Here is a 17,767-nt window from a genome sequence, read left to right on the forward strand (position 1 = left end):
ACCAGTGTTTGAAGAGACACTGGAGGGGTGGTATGTAGGATTGATCTATGCTACTGCATTTGGGTTCTGTGGTGTAATGGTGAGCACTCAGGACCCTGAATCCAGTTATCAGAGTTCAAATCTTGGTGGAACCTTGCTTTTTATGGGCAGCATGGTGGCACAGTGTTTAGCATTGCTGCCTCACAGAGCCAGGGATCCAGGTTCAATTCAGCTTGGGTCACAGTCTGTGTGGAGTCTGCATGTTCTCCAAATGTCTGCATGGGTTTCCTCTGGCTGCTCCAGTTTCCTCCCACAGTCCAAAAAAAAGTACTGATTAGGTGCATTGGCCATGCTAAATTCTCTCTCCATGTACATGAGCAGGCATGGAATGTGGCGACTAGGGGATTTTCACAGTAACTTCATTACAGTGTTAATGTAAGCCTACTGTGATACTTAAACCTAAGAATTTTTAGTTGAATCACGGGACTGATGAGTTGTGCAGTATCAGCAAGCTTGTTTCCCTTGTACAATCCTGGATTACAATTTTCTGTAACAGCCTCGGAGAACTACCAAATTCCATGCGTTGGAGCCAGTGTTCTCAGAAGCCATTGGAATAAGAATTTCCTAATTACAATAAATAATGTTGGGTAGGGAGGAATCATCGGTGTAAAAAACATTTTATTTTGGATGTGGTCATGTCGCTTGCTTTTTTCTCAGATTTTAAACCCAACAAAGTGTCACTGGAACAAACCTGGCTGCGTACTAGAGAATTTGGAACTGCTTTAAAAGACTATATAAAAATAAATTTGAATATTGAAGACATATCTCACTGTCTGAATTGCATCCAATTGGAAGCCCAAACAAATTAAACATATCAGCTTACGGCCCATGGCATTGCACACAGAAAATGAAGACCAAGTGTAGTTTTCAGATAAAGCCGAAGACGACTGGACCAGGGCAGGCAGATTTAATTCTGTACCCATTAAAAGGTGGTGCATTTTATTATTTTTAGATTCCCATGATAAGACTTTGCCAAATTTATAGCAGAATGCACCAATTTTTTTAAAAAATCATTCCATGGGCAATGAGCACCACTGGCTGGATCTGCATTTTTTGCCCATCCCGAATTGTTCTTGAACCAAGTGACATACTAGGTCATTTCAGAGGACATCGAATCAACCGTATTACTATGCATCTGGCGTTACATGTAGGCTAGACCAGTTCAAGATAGCAGATTTCCTTTCCTAAAGGCCATTAGTGAACTAGATGGGTTTTAACGACAATCAACAATGGTTTTATGGTCACCGTTTGAGTTTGAATTCCAGATTTTTATTTTAGCATCTACCTTAATGGGATTCGAACCTGGGTCCCCAGATTACTAGTTCAGTGACAATACCACTGGGTCACCACCTGTTCTAAATGAAATATATCTTGGATTAAATCACAGAATTATCTTCACTTATGCAGGGCACAGGTGGCTGATGTTCTATTTCAATTACATCTTAATTTTTTAAACTGTTCATATAATTTACTGACCACCTATATTTTATTTATACAACTTACATTAAACTCTTCTCTGTTTGAATCTGTTTCCTTCCTCCATTATTCTGCTTGTTGATAATTAGCTCCTGGTTGTAAACATTCCTCCAGTACCTTGCCCAAGTGGCATTCTTCATGTAAGGGCCTCGACATCAGGTAGGCTATTAAACTGTGGAAAACATCAAACCGGAGCTTTACTTTGCACATAGACCTGATATTTGCCTGGGTCATCATCTGAAATAGAGGTATTAACACATTTTGCCCTTTTCTGGTCCATGATCATAAACTAATCTTAGCTACAGCTAACTCAGCACAAAGCAGGAATTGATTTAATGTTGAATTCACACACTTCTCTTAGTTTGTCTACTATTTTTTAATCGAAATCCTATATACCATTGTGGCACAGTGGTTAACACTACTGCCTCACAGCACCAGGAACCTAGGATTGATTGCTGGCTTGGATTACTGTCTGTGAAGAATTTACACACTCTCCCCCTGTCTATGTGGGTTTTCTCCAGTGCTCTGGTTTCCTTTCAGTTCGAAAGACGTACTGGTTAGGTGCATTGGCTATGCTAAATTCTCCCTCAGTGTACCTGAACAGGCACTGAAGTACAGCAACTATGGGATTTTCATTGCAGTGTCAATGTAAGCCTATTTGTGACACTAATAAATAAACTTAATGAAACTTTTTTAAAAAACCAGAGCCTGTCCATTCCCATAGAATTATACCTTAGCTTGTGCACTTTTAAGAGGGAAATTATCGATCATTAACAGTCAAATAAACCACCATACATAATGGATGTTTCAATAGAGTGATGTGAAGATGCCAGCATTCAACTTGGGTAAACAGCGTAAGAAGTCTCACAACACCAGGTTAAAGTCCAACAGGTTTATTTGGTAGTAAAAGCCACTAGCTTTCGAGCGCTGCTCCTTCAGCAGGTGAGTGGGAGTTCTGTTCACAAACATGGCATATAAAGACAGAAACTCAATTTACAAAATAATGGTTGGAATTCAAGTCTTTACAGGTAATCAAGTCTTAAAGGTACAAACAATGTGAGTGGAGAGAGGGTTAAGCACAGGTTAAAGAGATATGTATTGTCTCCAGCCAGGACAGATGGTGAGATTTTGCAAGCCCAGGCAAGTCGTGGGGGTTACAGATAGTGTGACATAAATCCAAGATTCCAGTTGAGGCCGTCCTCATGTGTGTGGAACTTGGCTATTAGTCTCTGCTCAGCAACTCTGCATTGTCGTGAAGGCTGCCTTGGACAATGCTTACCCGAAGATCAGAAGCCGAATGCCCGTGGCTGCTGAAGCATTTCCCAACAGGAAGAGAACACTCTTGTCTGATGATTGTTGAGTGGTGTTCATTCCCCCATTATCATAGTGTCTGCATGGTCCTTAGTGTGAAGCAGGATTGCAAATGATCCAACCCTTTTTGGTTGCTTGCAACGTGACATAGCAAGTTGTATCAGGATCTACACAAATTCCAACAGCCACCATCATTTACAACTGGAGCAGATAAAAGAACTTTTAGTTTCTATGAACTTTTAATGATGATTGGCTGTACAATACTAACTTGTTTGGAAGATTATCTAAAGTATATTTGCACTTCACTTGGGAGTTCTGTGTTAGGTCAGTTTAAAGCCAACACATTTATGCACAGATTAGAACCTGCAATGGATCCAATAAGGGAAAGCCAAATACTGTGGAATATATATCCAAGCAGCATGCTCAATTTCAAAATATAATTACACAAATAAATTAACAGCTACATCAAGAGGGCCAATGTGGAACACACATCATTACTTTTGAAACTAACAGGCTGAAACTGAAGACAAATTTTCAAGAATGTAGCATTTAGTTACAACAACCTCTCAAGTCTGCAAAATGTGCACTTCCTACCATAAGCATTTGAAAATATTCTACCACCTGCATATATCTGATCTAATTAAAAATAACTCACTGGGATGAGTAAACACTGAAGTTGCCAACATAAACACTAAAGTCATGGTTGTACGGCCCATGAGCTGACCATGATGTCTGCATATTAGATGAACAGCTTCCTAAAGTTGTATTCACCACCGGCTGATAAGTAAAAGGAGACCACACCAGGGGAAGTGTTTCAATAACAATGTTTATTTATATATTTCAATGATAGAAAATGTTACATGCATTCTGAAACCTGGTAAAATTTTGTCAAAGATTTGAGAATATGGCATGAAGTATGATGATGTGGGTATGCCGGCGTTACCTTTCAAAAGTGATAGCATATTAACAGAATACTTCGCAGAAGACCCAGCAGTGACATGTATCTATCGTGACAATTGTATTATAATACTGAACAAACTGATCTCAGCTGGGACATCAGTGCCCTCAGCATCCCTGGGATGGGGATGAAAGAGGGTAAAAGATCAAGCACTAAGATAACGCTGGGAGTGACACTGGAGGTCCACTCCAATGCATTCCCCAACCACACAACAAGTGCTCTTTCTGCAATATTGGCTGAAGCCAATTGTCAATCCTGATAAATAAATTTGAACCCAACTATCTCACGTGGTGCTCAAATCCTTTTGTGGGCTTGGCTGACCAAGCCTCACTAACAACCCATACTGACAGCGTTCAAGTTTGTAGAAAAAAACCCACTTCTTTCACCTTTTTCTGTCTCTCACAAACACGTGCATGCACATATCAGTTTCTCACATTATAATTCACTTTCACTTGTTTTATTCTGCATTTCTGTTTCACACACTTCACTCTCACTTTTCTTTCTGGTATTTTCATTTTCCTGCCTTGTTGCAAGGAGCAGAATTTTGGTTGGGGCATGGCGGGCACAGTGTCACCTGGATTTTGCTTATCCATAAAAAATGCAGGACTCGGATATTGTCATTGTGACTCCTGACAAAAAAAAAGTTCTTTGGGATTGTCCTCATGATTTCAAACAGTGATCTCACCAACGAGGATGAAGCAACTGATATTGATTATTATCCAATGGCCTGAGCTAAAGAAAAACCATGCGGATATTTGGAAATCAGTCTCAACAAACCTATCAACACTTAATGTCTAATCTCATGCGAATAACTGCCAGACCCTCTGGGTGGATTTTTGGCCTGTTGCATAGGGATAGCAGGAATTATAAAGGGTTACGAACCAATCGCCAGCTCAAAAAAAAACCCAATTTACTTGAAGAGATCCACACAGTTAGTGTTTGGAACACCAGGAGCTGTCTTTTTCTAATGGCTGAGTGTCCCAGGATGAGCGTTAATCTTTCACAACTGCTGAATTCACATTGGCCATGCTAAATTCTCCCTCAGGGTACCCAAACAGGCGCTGGAGTGTGCCGACTAGGGGATTTTCACAGCAACTTCACTGCAGCCCACACTTCAGTAGCCTGATATAAGCCTACTTGTGACAATAATAAATAAACGTTATTCCCATATTGGTAACTCTTATTTCAGATGCACTGCCAGGGGTGGTGGTACAAGCAGATGTGATAGGGGTATTTAAGGGGCTTTTAGATAAACACATGAATATGCAAGGAATAGAGGCATATGGCCCAAGGGCAGGCAGAAGGGATTAGTTTACTTTGTTGTCATGTTTGACACAACACTGCGGGGCTGAAGGGCCTGTTCCTGTGCTGTACTGTTCTATATTCTAATTGCCTAAACTCCTCGAAATGCCTCCTGGAATTGAATGGGCGAGATATAGAGTCACTTGACAATTACACAATGCACATCATGATGTACTTTAGCTTCTGGGACACTGGGCCACACAGTGTTGGCTCAGTAATGAATTTTGTTGCTGGAGGTGGAGCAATGAAATTACTGTCCGATTGATGGAGCTGCCCTGGCCATTACACGGGGGCGGGGGCACACAGACAAAACAATGGCCTCATTGCAGTGCCCTTCACACGGCGAAAAACATTCATTTCGATGAGTCATTTCGGCTCGTGATACACACGCATAAAAAAAATTCACTTCTCCCACAACCAACATTTGCAGGGTTTTTTTTGAAAAACCCTGGTGAATGTTTTGGGGCCAGCGCTTCTGAGCTTCTACTTTCACTGATGGCGACCTCCCTTCTCTTCGAAACAGAAACACGTTTCACTGATCGCATCCTGACTGCGGCCTGCGATTATTCAGCAGTTTGTTCTGCTCGTATTCGCTCTAAAGGCCTCAATGATACCAGTGCACCAGCTCCATTTTGTTTCGAGCAGAGATTTCCTTATACAGTACAGAATATCCATCTCCCTCTCTACAGAACAAAAACACACTACGCCTCAGGGCTATTTGTGCAATCCGAAACTATTTCAGGAGCCCATAACCGCCCACAGCTCTCAACAACAGAGACACTAAATATACAGCAACAAGAGTAATCGTCTTGTATCAGTCTGCCATGACTTGTAGCTCCCAGTGTAATGGCAACACAGAACGGCGAGCATTTATACTAAGAATATCTTCGTTTCAGAAATCGGATTCAGCCCCAATTGCCCTCTAAAATAAATTCAGCATTTAGCAGCTAATTTTAACCTTTTTACAAAATTAGCGAACGAGTATATAAAGACGCAAAAAGTCACACCAAGAATTTGTAGGCGAGACGTTCACAGCATTTTTTAAAATAAAAAATGTGAATTAAATGCACCTACCTTTATTTTTAAAATGTTGTGCACAAAACGAGGAATGTAATGTAAATTTAAAGATCGCAAACAGTGAAGAATGATTCAATGAGAACTCCACGTTTATTTTAAACCAGTGAAAATTTGCATTATTCACAGTGGAAATGCTCCAAACACGGTACTTCGCCGGATTCGGGTAATAGAATAAGAGTGGTACAGACCTTCGTTTTAATCCAGGTTTAAAATAATGTCACTTACGGCAGTTGTCGGCGCACTACCGACTAGATTTTGAGACGAAGCTCAAAAGATATTTTTTTCCTAATATATCTGCAAGTTGAAAACGTGTATGCCATACAAGAAAGTGTTTTTAAAAAAAGCAACGACAGTCCTGGATAAGGAGTCAATGTTAATTTGAGGGGTTGGGGAAGCAAGGCCCACTTTGAAATACGAAGTTTGGCGATTTCCTCTTGCAGATCCCATCAGAAAGAAAAATATTTCTGATTCGAACCCGAATATTAAAAGGATTTTTCCTTCTGAAATGAAACCCACGCAATTACTTAGCTTTTAAAGGAAATAAGAGATCCGAAACCAAAAATTAGTAAATTGGACATTACTTTTAATAGATGTCTCAATTATCTTCAGTTTCAGAATCACTGTAATGGACGGCTATATTAAAGGATTCGAACACATTAATTAAAAGGAACAATTCTAGTAGGGATTAACACGTCCAATTAAGGACAACGCCTAACTACTACAGTAAAATTAGGAAGCCCTCTATCCATTGTGTACATTTTAGAAGTCTTAACGAGTTAAGGCAAATAACCATAAAGAAAGATTCTTGGTAAACAACCCAATTGTGATTTTGGCGTACAATCTTCTAAAATGCAAAACGCACCTATACATATATTAAAAAAAAATCAGACAATGTATCTTCAAATTGAAAAACACTGCTCTCAAACGATCCATTTTTAAAATCCGCTTTTAGAAGTTGCATGAAAGAGCACATGAGGGATTGAAAAAATATTTTTTTGCTTCATTTTCTTTAGACTTCATGTCAATGTAACTGCAGACAGCGCGGGTGTGCCGTGACCTAGTTTCGACCCTAAAAGCTGCATTCCGAAAGGAAAATAATAATACCCCCAAAATAATAATAATCTTCAGGCTTTTAGCACTTCGAGGTAAGTGCATCCGAATTCGTCAGCAGTCCTTCCAGAGTGGTCAAAGGAATCTAAAATCAGGTCCATTTTTTTAATGTTTTCTGAAAAGGCAAAATGTAGAAAACCCACTGTGCTTTGAGACTGTGAAGAGAGATCTTTCCATTTGGTGACAAAAAGGAGAGAGAGGGAGGAAAAAGAGAGAAGAGAGCCGTCCTTGCTCTTCTTGCTCCTGTTGTTGTTGCTGCTGCTGCAGTGGAGAGACAGACACACACAAAAGCCCAGTTTGAGCCTCGCCTCTCCTTAAGGAGCTTTCAATCCAGCTTCGGAAAAAAAAACACCCACAAGCTTCATACAAGCTCCTGTCTGATTGGCTCCAGTTAGCAACCAACCTTTAAACAAGCCCCACACAAAAAAAAATCGGCCAACCATTCAAAGCACTCGGAAGTTAACGATTGTGTGACAGAGAGAACCCCGGGCGAAATTCCCTCTCCTCCCAGCTATTTGCTAAAGAGAGAGAAAAAAAAATAACACGCACCACACATTACCCACAAAAACAATCAGCAATGGCGAAATGGAAGTTAATGCTCAGCCGGGCTCCTCAAACTTGAGGCCACCTCTAAGCCCGTCTTGTTTGGAGAGGCTGCGTAAACCTAACATGGATTCGCGGCCCTGATTCAAACATTCGCCGTAAGTCAAGGTGGAGGAGCAGGCAGGAGGGGGGGGTGGGATAAAATTCACTCCGGTTTTTTTGTGTGTGTGCGGGGAGCCGCTGGTCCCCGGGGCGGGGGGGAGGTGGCGGAGGAAGGCAGGGTCCGGAAAAGGTTTTGAATGTGGCGGAGGGAATGGGAAACTAGCTGGGGTGGCCCTGGGCGGGTGGATTGTGGGACAGACACACTGAGCAGGAGCACACAATATGTGTTGGCTTGCAAAAAAAAAGGAGGCAGCCAGCAGCAGCCGCACAATGTAATCTAATCAGCGAAATGTAATTGTTTTCCAGATCACGCTCCCAAACCGACAGAAATCGACGACAATGTCGTTCAAGGAGCTGAAACCCGGCGAGAGACCGAGGCAGCACGAAGATCATGGCAAGAAACAGAGTTCAAGTGAGTGTTTTTTTCTCTCTCTCTCTCTTCCCCCCCCCCTTCTCGTCTCTTTTTCTCCAATACTCCCAGCCAGCTCTCCACATCCCCCCTCCACCCCCCCCCCCCACCATTTCATGTGCAAACCTATTTATGAAAGAGAGACAGAGGAAGACAAAATAAAAATTCGTAGCCCAGGCGTTTTGTCAGTTTTGCTTGAAAACCTTTCCTGTGTGTTTTTTTTTCCCCTTCCCTTCCCCTTCTTTGCAGGTTTGATCAATGGGATGGAGCATAGCCACGCAGGAGGGAGTTCAACGGAGAGAAAAAGTCACCATTGGCGAAGTTATAAGTTGATTATTGACCCAGCGCTGAAGAAAGGACAACACAAACTCTACCGCTACGATGGCCAACACTTGAGTCTCCCTGTGAGTGATATTTTGGCAGTGTGGCCATTAACTCCACGTCTGTTGTCTTTATCACAGGATGCTGCCATTGTTACAGTGTTGTAAGCGAATAAAGTTACACTGTGGTTCCTGCTTAAAGCTGACAACCCACTCACTCGGTGGCACGTTCGGCTGTTTGCCGCACATTCTTTGCACCTTTTCAAAACAAATTGACATCAGTCGTTTTATTCCACTGCAGAATTCCGGCGTTCCACCGGTTGATACCGTCAGAGACCCTCGACTTGGACGCATGTGGACCAAAAGCAAAGAATTGGATTTACCTGTTCCGAAATTTAAGGTAAAGTGGGGTCAATTTCAGAATACTCTCCCCACTCCTAAGTGGTGTTTCCTGACAGCAGTGTTGTTTGTGACTGTAGTATTTTCACCCGGTAACTCCAAAACGTAAACAAATAAACGTTGAAGCGACTAAAATAATCTTTTTTCTCGAGTAGCGAGAGAGACAGTTAAGTTTGTTTGATTGGTGCCCCAACAGATCGATGAGTATTATGTGGGACCCGTGCCTCCCAAGCAGGTAACCTTTGCAAAGCTGAACGACAACATACGAGAGGGTTTTCTGCTGGATATGTGCAAGAAGTATGGCGAGGTGGAAGAAGTGGAGATTCTTTACAATCCCAAGAACAAGAAGCACCTAGGAATCGCCAAAGTGGTGTTCGCCACGGTGAAGGGAGCCAAGGACACAGTCCAGCACCTCCACAACACTTCCGTGATGGGAAACATCATGCATGTGGAACTGGATACCAAAGGTGCAATAAAGTTATTACTTTTATAACAACTGGCTTCCCTCCGACTATGCACCCCCATTAGGATTTAAAGCTATGCTTGTTTCATCCCGAAGGACTGTCTTGTAAATATGTAATATTGACTCATTCTATAACACCGATTGAGTCACGTGTACACACAAATGTAGCTTGTTTAATGTTGCTAGGAAACAGGCAGAGGGACTTGCTGTCGTTTGTAAAATCCACTTAACCTGGGCATTTGGAGAATCCCGGTGCTGGATGCTAATGAGTGGCTAAAGCTTTGGAATTCGCGTTGCTGTCTTTCAGTCTAAACTTTGCAAAGTCGCGTTAGTTTTTATAAAGATCACAATCGCGTGTAGTTCTGATCGATATGTTGATTCCAGACTATGGGGGGGATTGCCCTTGTGTCCAATCGGCTAGTTATTGTGGAGACCTCTCTGCGTGTGTGTGTGTAAGGTTAAAGGCTGTAAGCGCCGCAGTCATCATACTCCTGCCATTCTGTAGGTGAACATCGGCTGAGATACTACGAGCTCCTGGTCAATGGTTACTTTACCCCTCAAACTCTCCCTGTGGGTTCCGATACTTTTTTGGACGCCTCTCCCATAACAAACAGCGAATTTGGACAGGTATGGACAGTTTTGTTGCATCTAAAGATATTGTAGCACCGGATTTACAAATGATTGCAAATGCATTTCATTCACTCTAATCCCTCCGCCCCCCTACATGCTTTTGCCGAGCTCTGTTTACTGTCATGTGGGATGGTATGAATCTCCACACACGCCGTGTTAGTGATGCTCGCTGTCAAAAGGCTGCTTAATGTGGAGGCTGCTTAGCAGAAGTTGCGCGGCTGTCAGAGATCTTTAAAGCTGGTCAGCAAATTAGCAAGAGGCGAGATATATGTTGCAGGATATAGAAATACAACTACTTGCACCGTACGTTTTAAAATAATTACTCAATTTGGGATAAAATTGATTCTGAAGCAATTTAGATACCTATGCTCTGGAAACTATTTCAGTAATCTTCCTTAAAGTTGACAATTTCCAATTCCAAATAAAATCAAATGTGAACTTTTTTTAAGTAGCAGCGCCCCCATAACTTTTTTGAGATAAGGTGTTCCTTAGTCCCAGTAGGCAGTTGAATTGAGTGTTGAGGTGTTAGAGAAATCATCCATCAGTGTCCACACCTTAATGCCTGGTAAATTGTAGCTCCAGCCACTGATTATTAAATACTACTGAGATAAAGATATCTATTGTTCCCTAGTCAATTAAATTGAGACAGTTGCCAATCTCAGTCGTTCCTTAAAGCTGTTTGGATACGGTGGTAATTGTGAGATGTTTGATAGCCCAATTTCTGCCTGGTCACAAACTTGTCTTCTGCCTGGACAGACTCTCTGATAAAACATGTCAAAGCTGCGGGGAATGACACAACTAGGGGAAATACATTTCTAACTTTTTTTTGTAAAGCCCCATGTTTTGGCCTGTCAGAAGTTTAATTAATTAGTGAAAATAAGTATTTCTGACTTGGTGTCAATGAATATTCTGTCATTTAGTTGCTGTTTTACTGTCAACTTTATAAAATTTGGAACTATTAAATAAAGCACATTAAAAATGATATGTTTCAATCTTTAAAAACAAATTCCGCCTTCATTATTTTGCAACATGTCTCAGTTCACCCTAACTTGTATTTTGCTGATGGTTTAGTGGAAATGTGTTTATTTATTTAAAATTATTGTGACTTAAAACTCTTCATTTCATCTGGAGCATTTAATTACATTTTCCAGTCCTTTAGCTCTCTATCTTATGGGTTACACTATCACCATTGAATCCCTGCAGTGCTGAAGGAGGCCATTCAGCCCATTGAGCCTGCTCTGACTCTCCAAAAAGAACTTCTAACAGAACTAGGCATTGTGGTTGCAGGAAGGATGTTCCCAATGGGTGGGGGTGTCCAGAACCAGGGGTCATAGTCTAAGGATATGGGTAAACCTTTTAGGACTGAGATTAGGAGAGATTTCTCCATCCAGAGAATGGTAAACCTGTGGCATTCACTACCTCTGAAAGTAGTTGAGGCCAAAACATTATATATTTTCAAGAAGGAGTTAGATATAGCTGCTGGGGCAAAGGGGATCAAAGGATATGAGGAAAAGATGAGATCAGGCTTTTGAGTTAGATGATCAGCCATGATCACAATGAATTGCAGATTAGGCTCGAAGGGCCAATTGGCCTACTCCTATTTTCTATGTTTCTATTCCCTAATACACAGGTTCCTTATGCTCCCAGTATAGCTAAAAAAAAACTTAATAAAACAGAAAAAATTATTTAGTGTGTACATATAAAATTGTGACTTAAAACTCTTTGTTTTATCTGGACCATTTAATTACATCTCTATAGTTTGAAAGCTTCTATCTCTATAGTTTGAATGGATCACTGATTTCAGATAACTTTCAAAGTTACAATTACATTACACCCAAATAATAGGGCAGGATGTACTATTTTAATATTGTGCATTTAAATAAACATCTGGTATAATTGAGAAAAGCAGACTGAAAAACTCCCAGGTTTGAACTGTAATATTTGTTGAGTTTACTGATGTTAGACAGATTGGCTCTTGGGGTGCTATGATTAATTTTAACCTCCCAGGGCTGGAAAGTGGAGAAATAACTACTCCTGATAGTGATCAAATGACACCCCTTTATTGGATGTGTGTATATTTGGATGTCACGTGACTAAAGATTAGACTTGGTTACAATCGCCCTGATTGAATAAACTGCCAATAATCATGGTGCTGGCTCATACATGCATAGTGACCACGTGGACAAGGTATCAGTGAGCTGCTGGAAATGATAGAACTTCACCTCAGTCTGTGTGCCAGCCTTTAGAAAAATGGAAAAGAAAGGAGAAGAAATTTGTTTAGGATAAAATCTTTTAGAAATTTAGTTGGTGTGTGTTATGTCAATTTGGTATTTCATCACACTATGCATTTTGGTCACCTTTGTGCATTAAGTTTAATTCAATCAAGCAACTTTAATACTGATTTCCCAAACCATTTAAAATGAACGCTAGGCGTATAAGTTCCTCATAGAGCGATTTACTGTTGAAAGCTGCTTTTAAGGGCAACTTAAGACCAGTGCTGTTAATTCCTGTCTAGGAGTGGTTATTTCTCCACTTCCCAGCCCATACAGTGTATGTTCTCAGTTGAATATTTGCAAGTCTTGTTGTTAAGAAAGATCTTTAACGTTTAATGTATAAACTGACACGCTGATCACAGTACTGTTTTTTAGGATATAGATGTATTTTATCTGTTCAGACAAAATGTTTGGTTTAAATAAAAATTGGCAGTATTTCTGAGTATAAGTAACAGTAGAAATATGCCAGTCAGTATTTCTTATAATTTTTTAAAAACTAGATTGGTAAAATATATGATCAAAATGTCATTTAATTGTGTTGCATTTAACTATTATGGAGTAGCAGATACTATTTCCTCATCTTAAAAATCCATTAATTTCATTTTGTGTTGTCCCTTTTTTTTATAATAATCGTGTTCTTTTGCCCACTGACTCCAGGCAAGCAGATACCTTACCACTAATACTTTGTCAATGTCACGTTGAACTGTGTATTAGAATGTTTATGAGAATGATTTGTCTATATGTTATTTACTCTGCTTTTCTTTGAAGCCAATAATTTATTTTGGTGAACTGGAGGCACCTCTCCGCTTTGGTACAGTTGGATTCATTAACTTGCCATATGGGAAACATAGGATATATTGTGCAGATAATGAAATGATATCAGTGTGATATTATTCAAAGGTTACTTATACTTCATGGGTTTTTTCCAAAATCTAAGTTAAATGGAAATGTTTGTTTTTGCCAATTAATATGCAAGAGCACCACCAGCTAACCAAGTAATGATATAATATTTAAACAGCCTTTCAGAAAAACTTGAGCAGAATGAAATAGTTACAGAGATTCAATCAACGTAGATTTAATTATAGATTTGTAAAGTGCAGTCTTTAAAACGTGATACTGTACCTTTTGAGAAGAGTACTCTCCCAGACATGATGTGAATCCATTTCAAACCAACACCACATCTATAAAGTAACCACCCCCAAAATATGTTTTTTTTTGTACTTCTAATTACTGTGTTGCAACCTGTAATTTGTCATTCACAATCAGTATAAATTTCTAGTATTATAGTTCCCATGTTAATGAAGCTTCACCAAACCCATGATCTCTGCCACCTAGAAGGACAAGGGCAGCAGATGCATTGGGGATACTGTGATCTGCAAGTTCCCCTCCAAGTCCCATGCCACCCTGACTTGTAACGATTATTACCGTTCCTTCACCGATGGCTGAGTCAAAATCTTGGAACCCTTCTCTAAAAGTACTGTGGGTGTACCTGCATCACATGGACTGCCGTGGTTCAAGGGGGTAACTCACCACCAATTAGGAACATAGAAACATAGAAGCAGGAGAAGGCCTTTGACCCTGCGAGCTGCACAGCCATTCAGTAAGATCATGGCTGATCTGATTGTGGCCTCACTCCACGTTCCTGTCTGTCTCCCATAATCCTTGACTCCCATGGGGGTTAAAAATCTGTCCAACTTAGTCTTGAATGAAGGATCCAATTTCTTGGCATTCCACAAACTAACAATCTTCTGAGAGAACAATTTTCTCCCCATCTCAACCCAAAACAGAAGATCTCTTTATTCTTAAACTGTGTCCTCTAGTTCTGGTCTCCCACACAAGCTGAAACATCCTCTCTGTATTCACCCTGTCAAGCCCCCTTGAGATTTCGTATGTTACAATAAAGTCACCTCATTTTTCTAAATTTCCAATGGAAATAGGTTTAACTCATTGCCCATTAGGGATGGGAAATAAATTCTGGCCTTGTCAACAATGTCCACGTCTCATGAAAATATAAAAGCATCTCATGAAATAATGAAAAAAAAAATCTGTAAACGCTCAGCTGATGTGTACACTGTCTATCTAGCTTGTCTGATTGGTGCAGAGTAGGAGGGTCATCTGTTTTTACTAGGAAGATAATAGCAAAATTATTATTGCCCACAGCATCCTTGGACTAGAGAGCACTTGTAAACAAACAGCCAGCATTCTTGCTCCTGCTGGAACATACATACAAACATAGGAACAATGAATTAGCAAGAGAAGACCACTCAGCGTTTCGAACCTGCTCAGTCATTCAAAAAGACCATGACTGATCTGATTGTAAGCTCAACCCCACATTGTTGCCTTCTCTGCATAACCTTTCACCCCCTTATTAATCAAGAATCTCATCTAGCTCTGCCTTATAAATATTCATACACTCTGCTTCCACTGCCATTGAGGAAGAGGGTTCCAGAGACTCAGGACCCTCTTGAAAGAAATAAACTCTCTCATTTCTGTCTCAAATGAGTGATCACTTATTTTTGAACAGTGACCCCTACTTCTAGATTCTCTGACAAGAGGAAACATCCTCTCCACATCTACCCTGTCAATACCTTAAGGTTTTGATCAAATCTCTCACTGTTATAAATTCTAGTGGATACAAACCTAACCTCTCCAACCTTTCCTCATAAGACAACCCATTTATTCTTGGCAGTCTGGTGAACCTTCTCTGAACTGCTTTTTACCAGCTGCTGGATAATGGGACAGAAGGGAGGAGGGCAGGTAAAATAGTGTTGGGATGCTCCTGATCACTGTTCAGCCACCAGGAATGTTTCCCACAGAGCATGTAGCCTTTTGCATAAAGAAGTCTTCGATTTTACAGGATTACTGGTATTTTGTTGATGGTGTGATGGCTTGCCCACCATGTGATGGCTGCCAATGTCATGGAGGTGGCCTTGTTGAGGTGGCATAGCAGAATATTGGCTGATTTGGGGCAGGAGGAGGGCACGCAATGGTCCCACAGATTTTGCCCTTCTACGAAGCATTTCTCTTTCGTCTTGCAGGATCTGATGCCCTCCACCTCCTGAATTTTAATTTTGCGTACCTGACCATTTTGAGGCACCCTCAAGATCTTTGGCTGCTTTGGCTGTGTCCACCTCTCTGTGGTATTACTGAGGTGTCAGAGCTTTTAGCCCTCTGGGCCAGTAGCATCAGGAGCCTGCCCACTGACTTTAATTGGGCAGTGAGTCTATAGATGGTCAACTAGGAAGCTGCATGAGGTAAAGTCATCCAGTAGGGTCTGCTGCTAACTCAAGACCCATCTTTCAGCCCAATGTTGAGCTCCTGAAGCTTGCAGTAAAATGTAGCTCTTTGTCTATTTGGTTAGACATGATGATGACCAGTTATAAGGGTGCAACAGTGGTTAGCACTGCTATCTCACAGTGCCAGGGACCCATGGTCAATTCCCACCTTGGGTTACTGTTTGCATGTTCTCCCTGTGGCTGCGTAGGTTTCCTCTAAAGATATGCAGGTGAGGTGGATTGGCCATGCTAAGTTGCTCCTTGGTGTCAGGGGCATTAGCAGGGTAAATATATGGGATAACAGGGATAGGGCATGGGTGGGATTATTGTTGGTTTTTGCTTGATGGGCCGAACAGCCTCTTTCTATACTGTAATGATTCTATAATAATTCCCATGATCAAATAACTTAGTCAAAACTCATTATTTGCTGATGCTTTTGAGAAACATCTCTACAATGAGAAAGTGGATGCTGCTGCTTCTTCAAGTATCAGTAAAAATGGGAAAGAAGAACTGGTGATGGGAGGATATTTAAAACCTAAACTAGGAATTTATAAATTAAACTAGTTTCCTTATTGCTTTGAATAACTTGTTTTTCAGGGAGAGATTAAAAGAATAGTTCACTTGTTGCTTTATTGTTATGGGCAGTCTTCTGGCATTGGTAGCTTGGAGTGCTTATTTCCATTATAAACAAATCTGTGAAATAAATATCAATATTTTTGAAGAGTTGATTTACATAATTTGGGCAAGTAAATTAGTAATCCGAGTCCAAAATGTCAGTTAACAGGGATTGGATTAATTATTCAGTGAATGTAGTGAGGTGCATAGACAAGTTTCGATCTTTAATATCAATTATCAAATATTCATTTCCGGTGCTTTTGCCTTAGATGGAGCTGAAGTAGCATTTTAAAATATATTTTCCAGCCCATTTCTTTTTGAATAAAGCTAACTTCTATCATACAGCAACAGAACTTAACACTTCATCTTTAAAATTGAATAATACAATCATTCATGTTTCAATTTGAAGAAACATGCCACTGAACCTTTGTAGAAATTTAATTCAGTTGATCCTTTTCAGCTGTAATTTCTTTTCTGTTTGGGTTATGTTCAAATCTAAAAATACACAGTGAAGAAAAGTGGGCAGCACGGTGGCACAGTCGTTAGCACTGTTGTCTCACAGTGCAAGGGACACGGGTTCGATCCCCGATTTGGGTCACTGTCTGTATGGAGTCTGCATGTTCTCCCCTTGTTTGCGTGGGTTTCTTCCGGGTGCCCACAGTCCGAAACTTGTGCTGGTTAGGTGCATTGGCCACGCCAAATTCTCTTTCAATGTACCCGAACAGATGCCAGAGTGTGGCGACTAGGGGATTTTTACAGTAACTTAGTTGCAGTGTTAATGTAAGCCTACTTGTAATACCCATAAATAAACTTTTAAACTTGTTTAAATTTTGATTTTTGCAATCCATTTCATACCATTCCATTAATTCCCTTTTTAAGTCATGTTATTCTATTGGACTAATTCATATATTGACTGTTTAATTACGAAGTTGGCAAACAACATAGCACTCTTTGTTTATATTGTTTAGAAGCAAATAATTGAAAGTATACTTTCACGCACAATGCAGTTGTTAAGCATGGGTTTGTATTTGTGATTTTCTGCATTAGAGATCTCTAATCTCAGCTGGGCTAATTTGGACAGGGGCAAATGAGCAGTGGGGAAGCCAAGGTTGCTGAACAGGGATAGGAGTGGGCCTTTAAGCTTGTTTCATGTCCATTATAATGTCCAGCAGCAAAGTTGTAAATGGTGTAGGTCTGGGCAATGCGCATGCAGCAGTGGGCTGTAAACGTGGCAGGAATTACCAGAAGAATCAATGGGAAACGCAAGTACTTCAAGCCAGTCACAATGATGCTGCACATTAGTATGCTGCCATATTGCATGGTGGAAGGATAGGTCTTTAGTTCTCTCTGCTTCGTTTTGCCCCTGTTTGTCTGAGGTGCCGACTGAACATCTAGACATTCCATC

The 17,767-nt window shown here is 40.6% G+C and overlaps 1 protein-coding gene across 3 annotated transcripts in view; it reads left to right on the top strand.

Moving 5' to 3' along the window:
- The first annotated feature begins 2,571 nt into the window (after positions 1 to 2,571).
- Positions 2,572 to 17,767, top strand: part of setd1ba (SET domain containing 1B, histone lysine methyltransferase a) — a 161,815-nt gene continuing 146,619 nt past the window's right edge. For 2 of the 3 annotated variants that reach the window (XM_080208309.1, XM_080208307.1), the window contains exons 1-5: positions 8,166 to 8,390; positions 8,637 to 8,791; positions 9,009 to 9,107; positions 9,303 to 9,573; positions 10,075 to 10,196. In XM_080208309.1, coding sequence (XP_080064435.1) covers positions 8,318 to 8,390; positions 8,637 to 8,791; positions 9,009 to 9,107; positions 9,303 to 9,573; positions 10,075 to 10,196 — 720 coding nt within the window. In that variant the 5' untranslated portion in view covers positions 8,166 to 8,317. Of the gene's footprint in view, positions 7,975 to 8,165; positions 8,391 to 8,636; positions 8,792 to 9,008; positions 9,108 to 9,302; positions 9,574 to 10,074; positions 10,197 to 17,767 lie in introns of those variants that run through there. The other variant, XM_080208308.1, reaches the window with a different exon arrangement.

The sequence above is a fragment of the Carcharhinus amblyrhynchos genome, chromosome 20, assembly GCF_965287045.1.
Source record: "Carcharhinus amblyrhynchos chromosome 20, sCarAmb.v2.hapA, whole genome shotgun sequence".
NCBI classification, from domain to species: domain Eukaryota; kingdom Metazoa; phylum Chordata; class Chondrichthyes; order Carcharhiniformes; family Carcharhinidae; genus Carcharhinus; species Carcharhinus amblyrhynchos.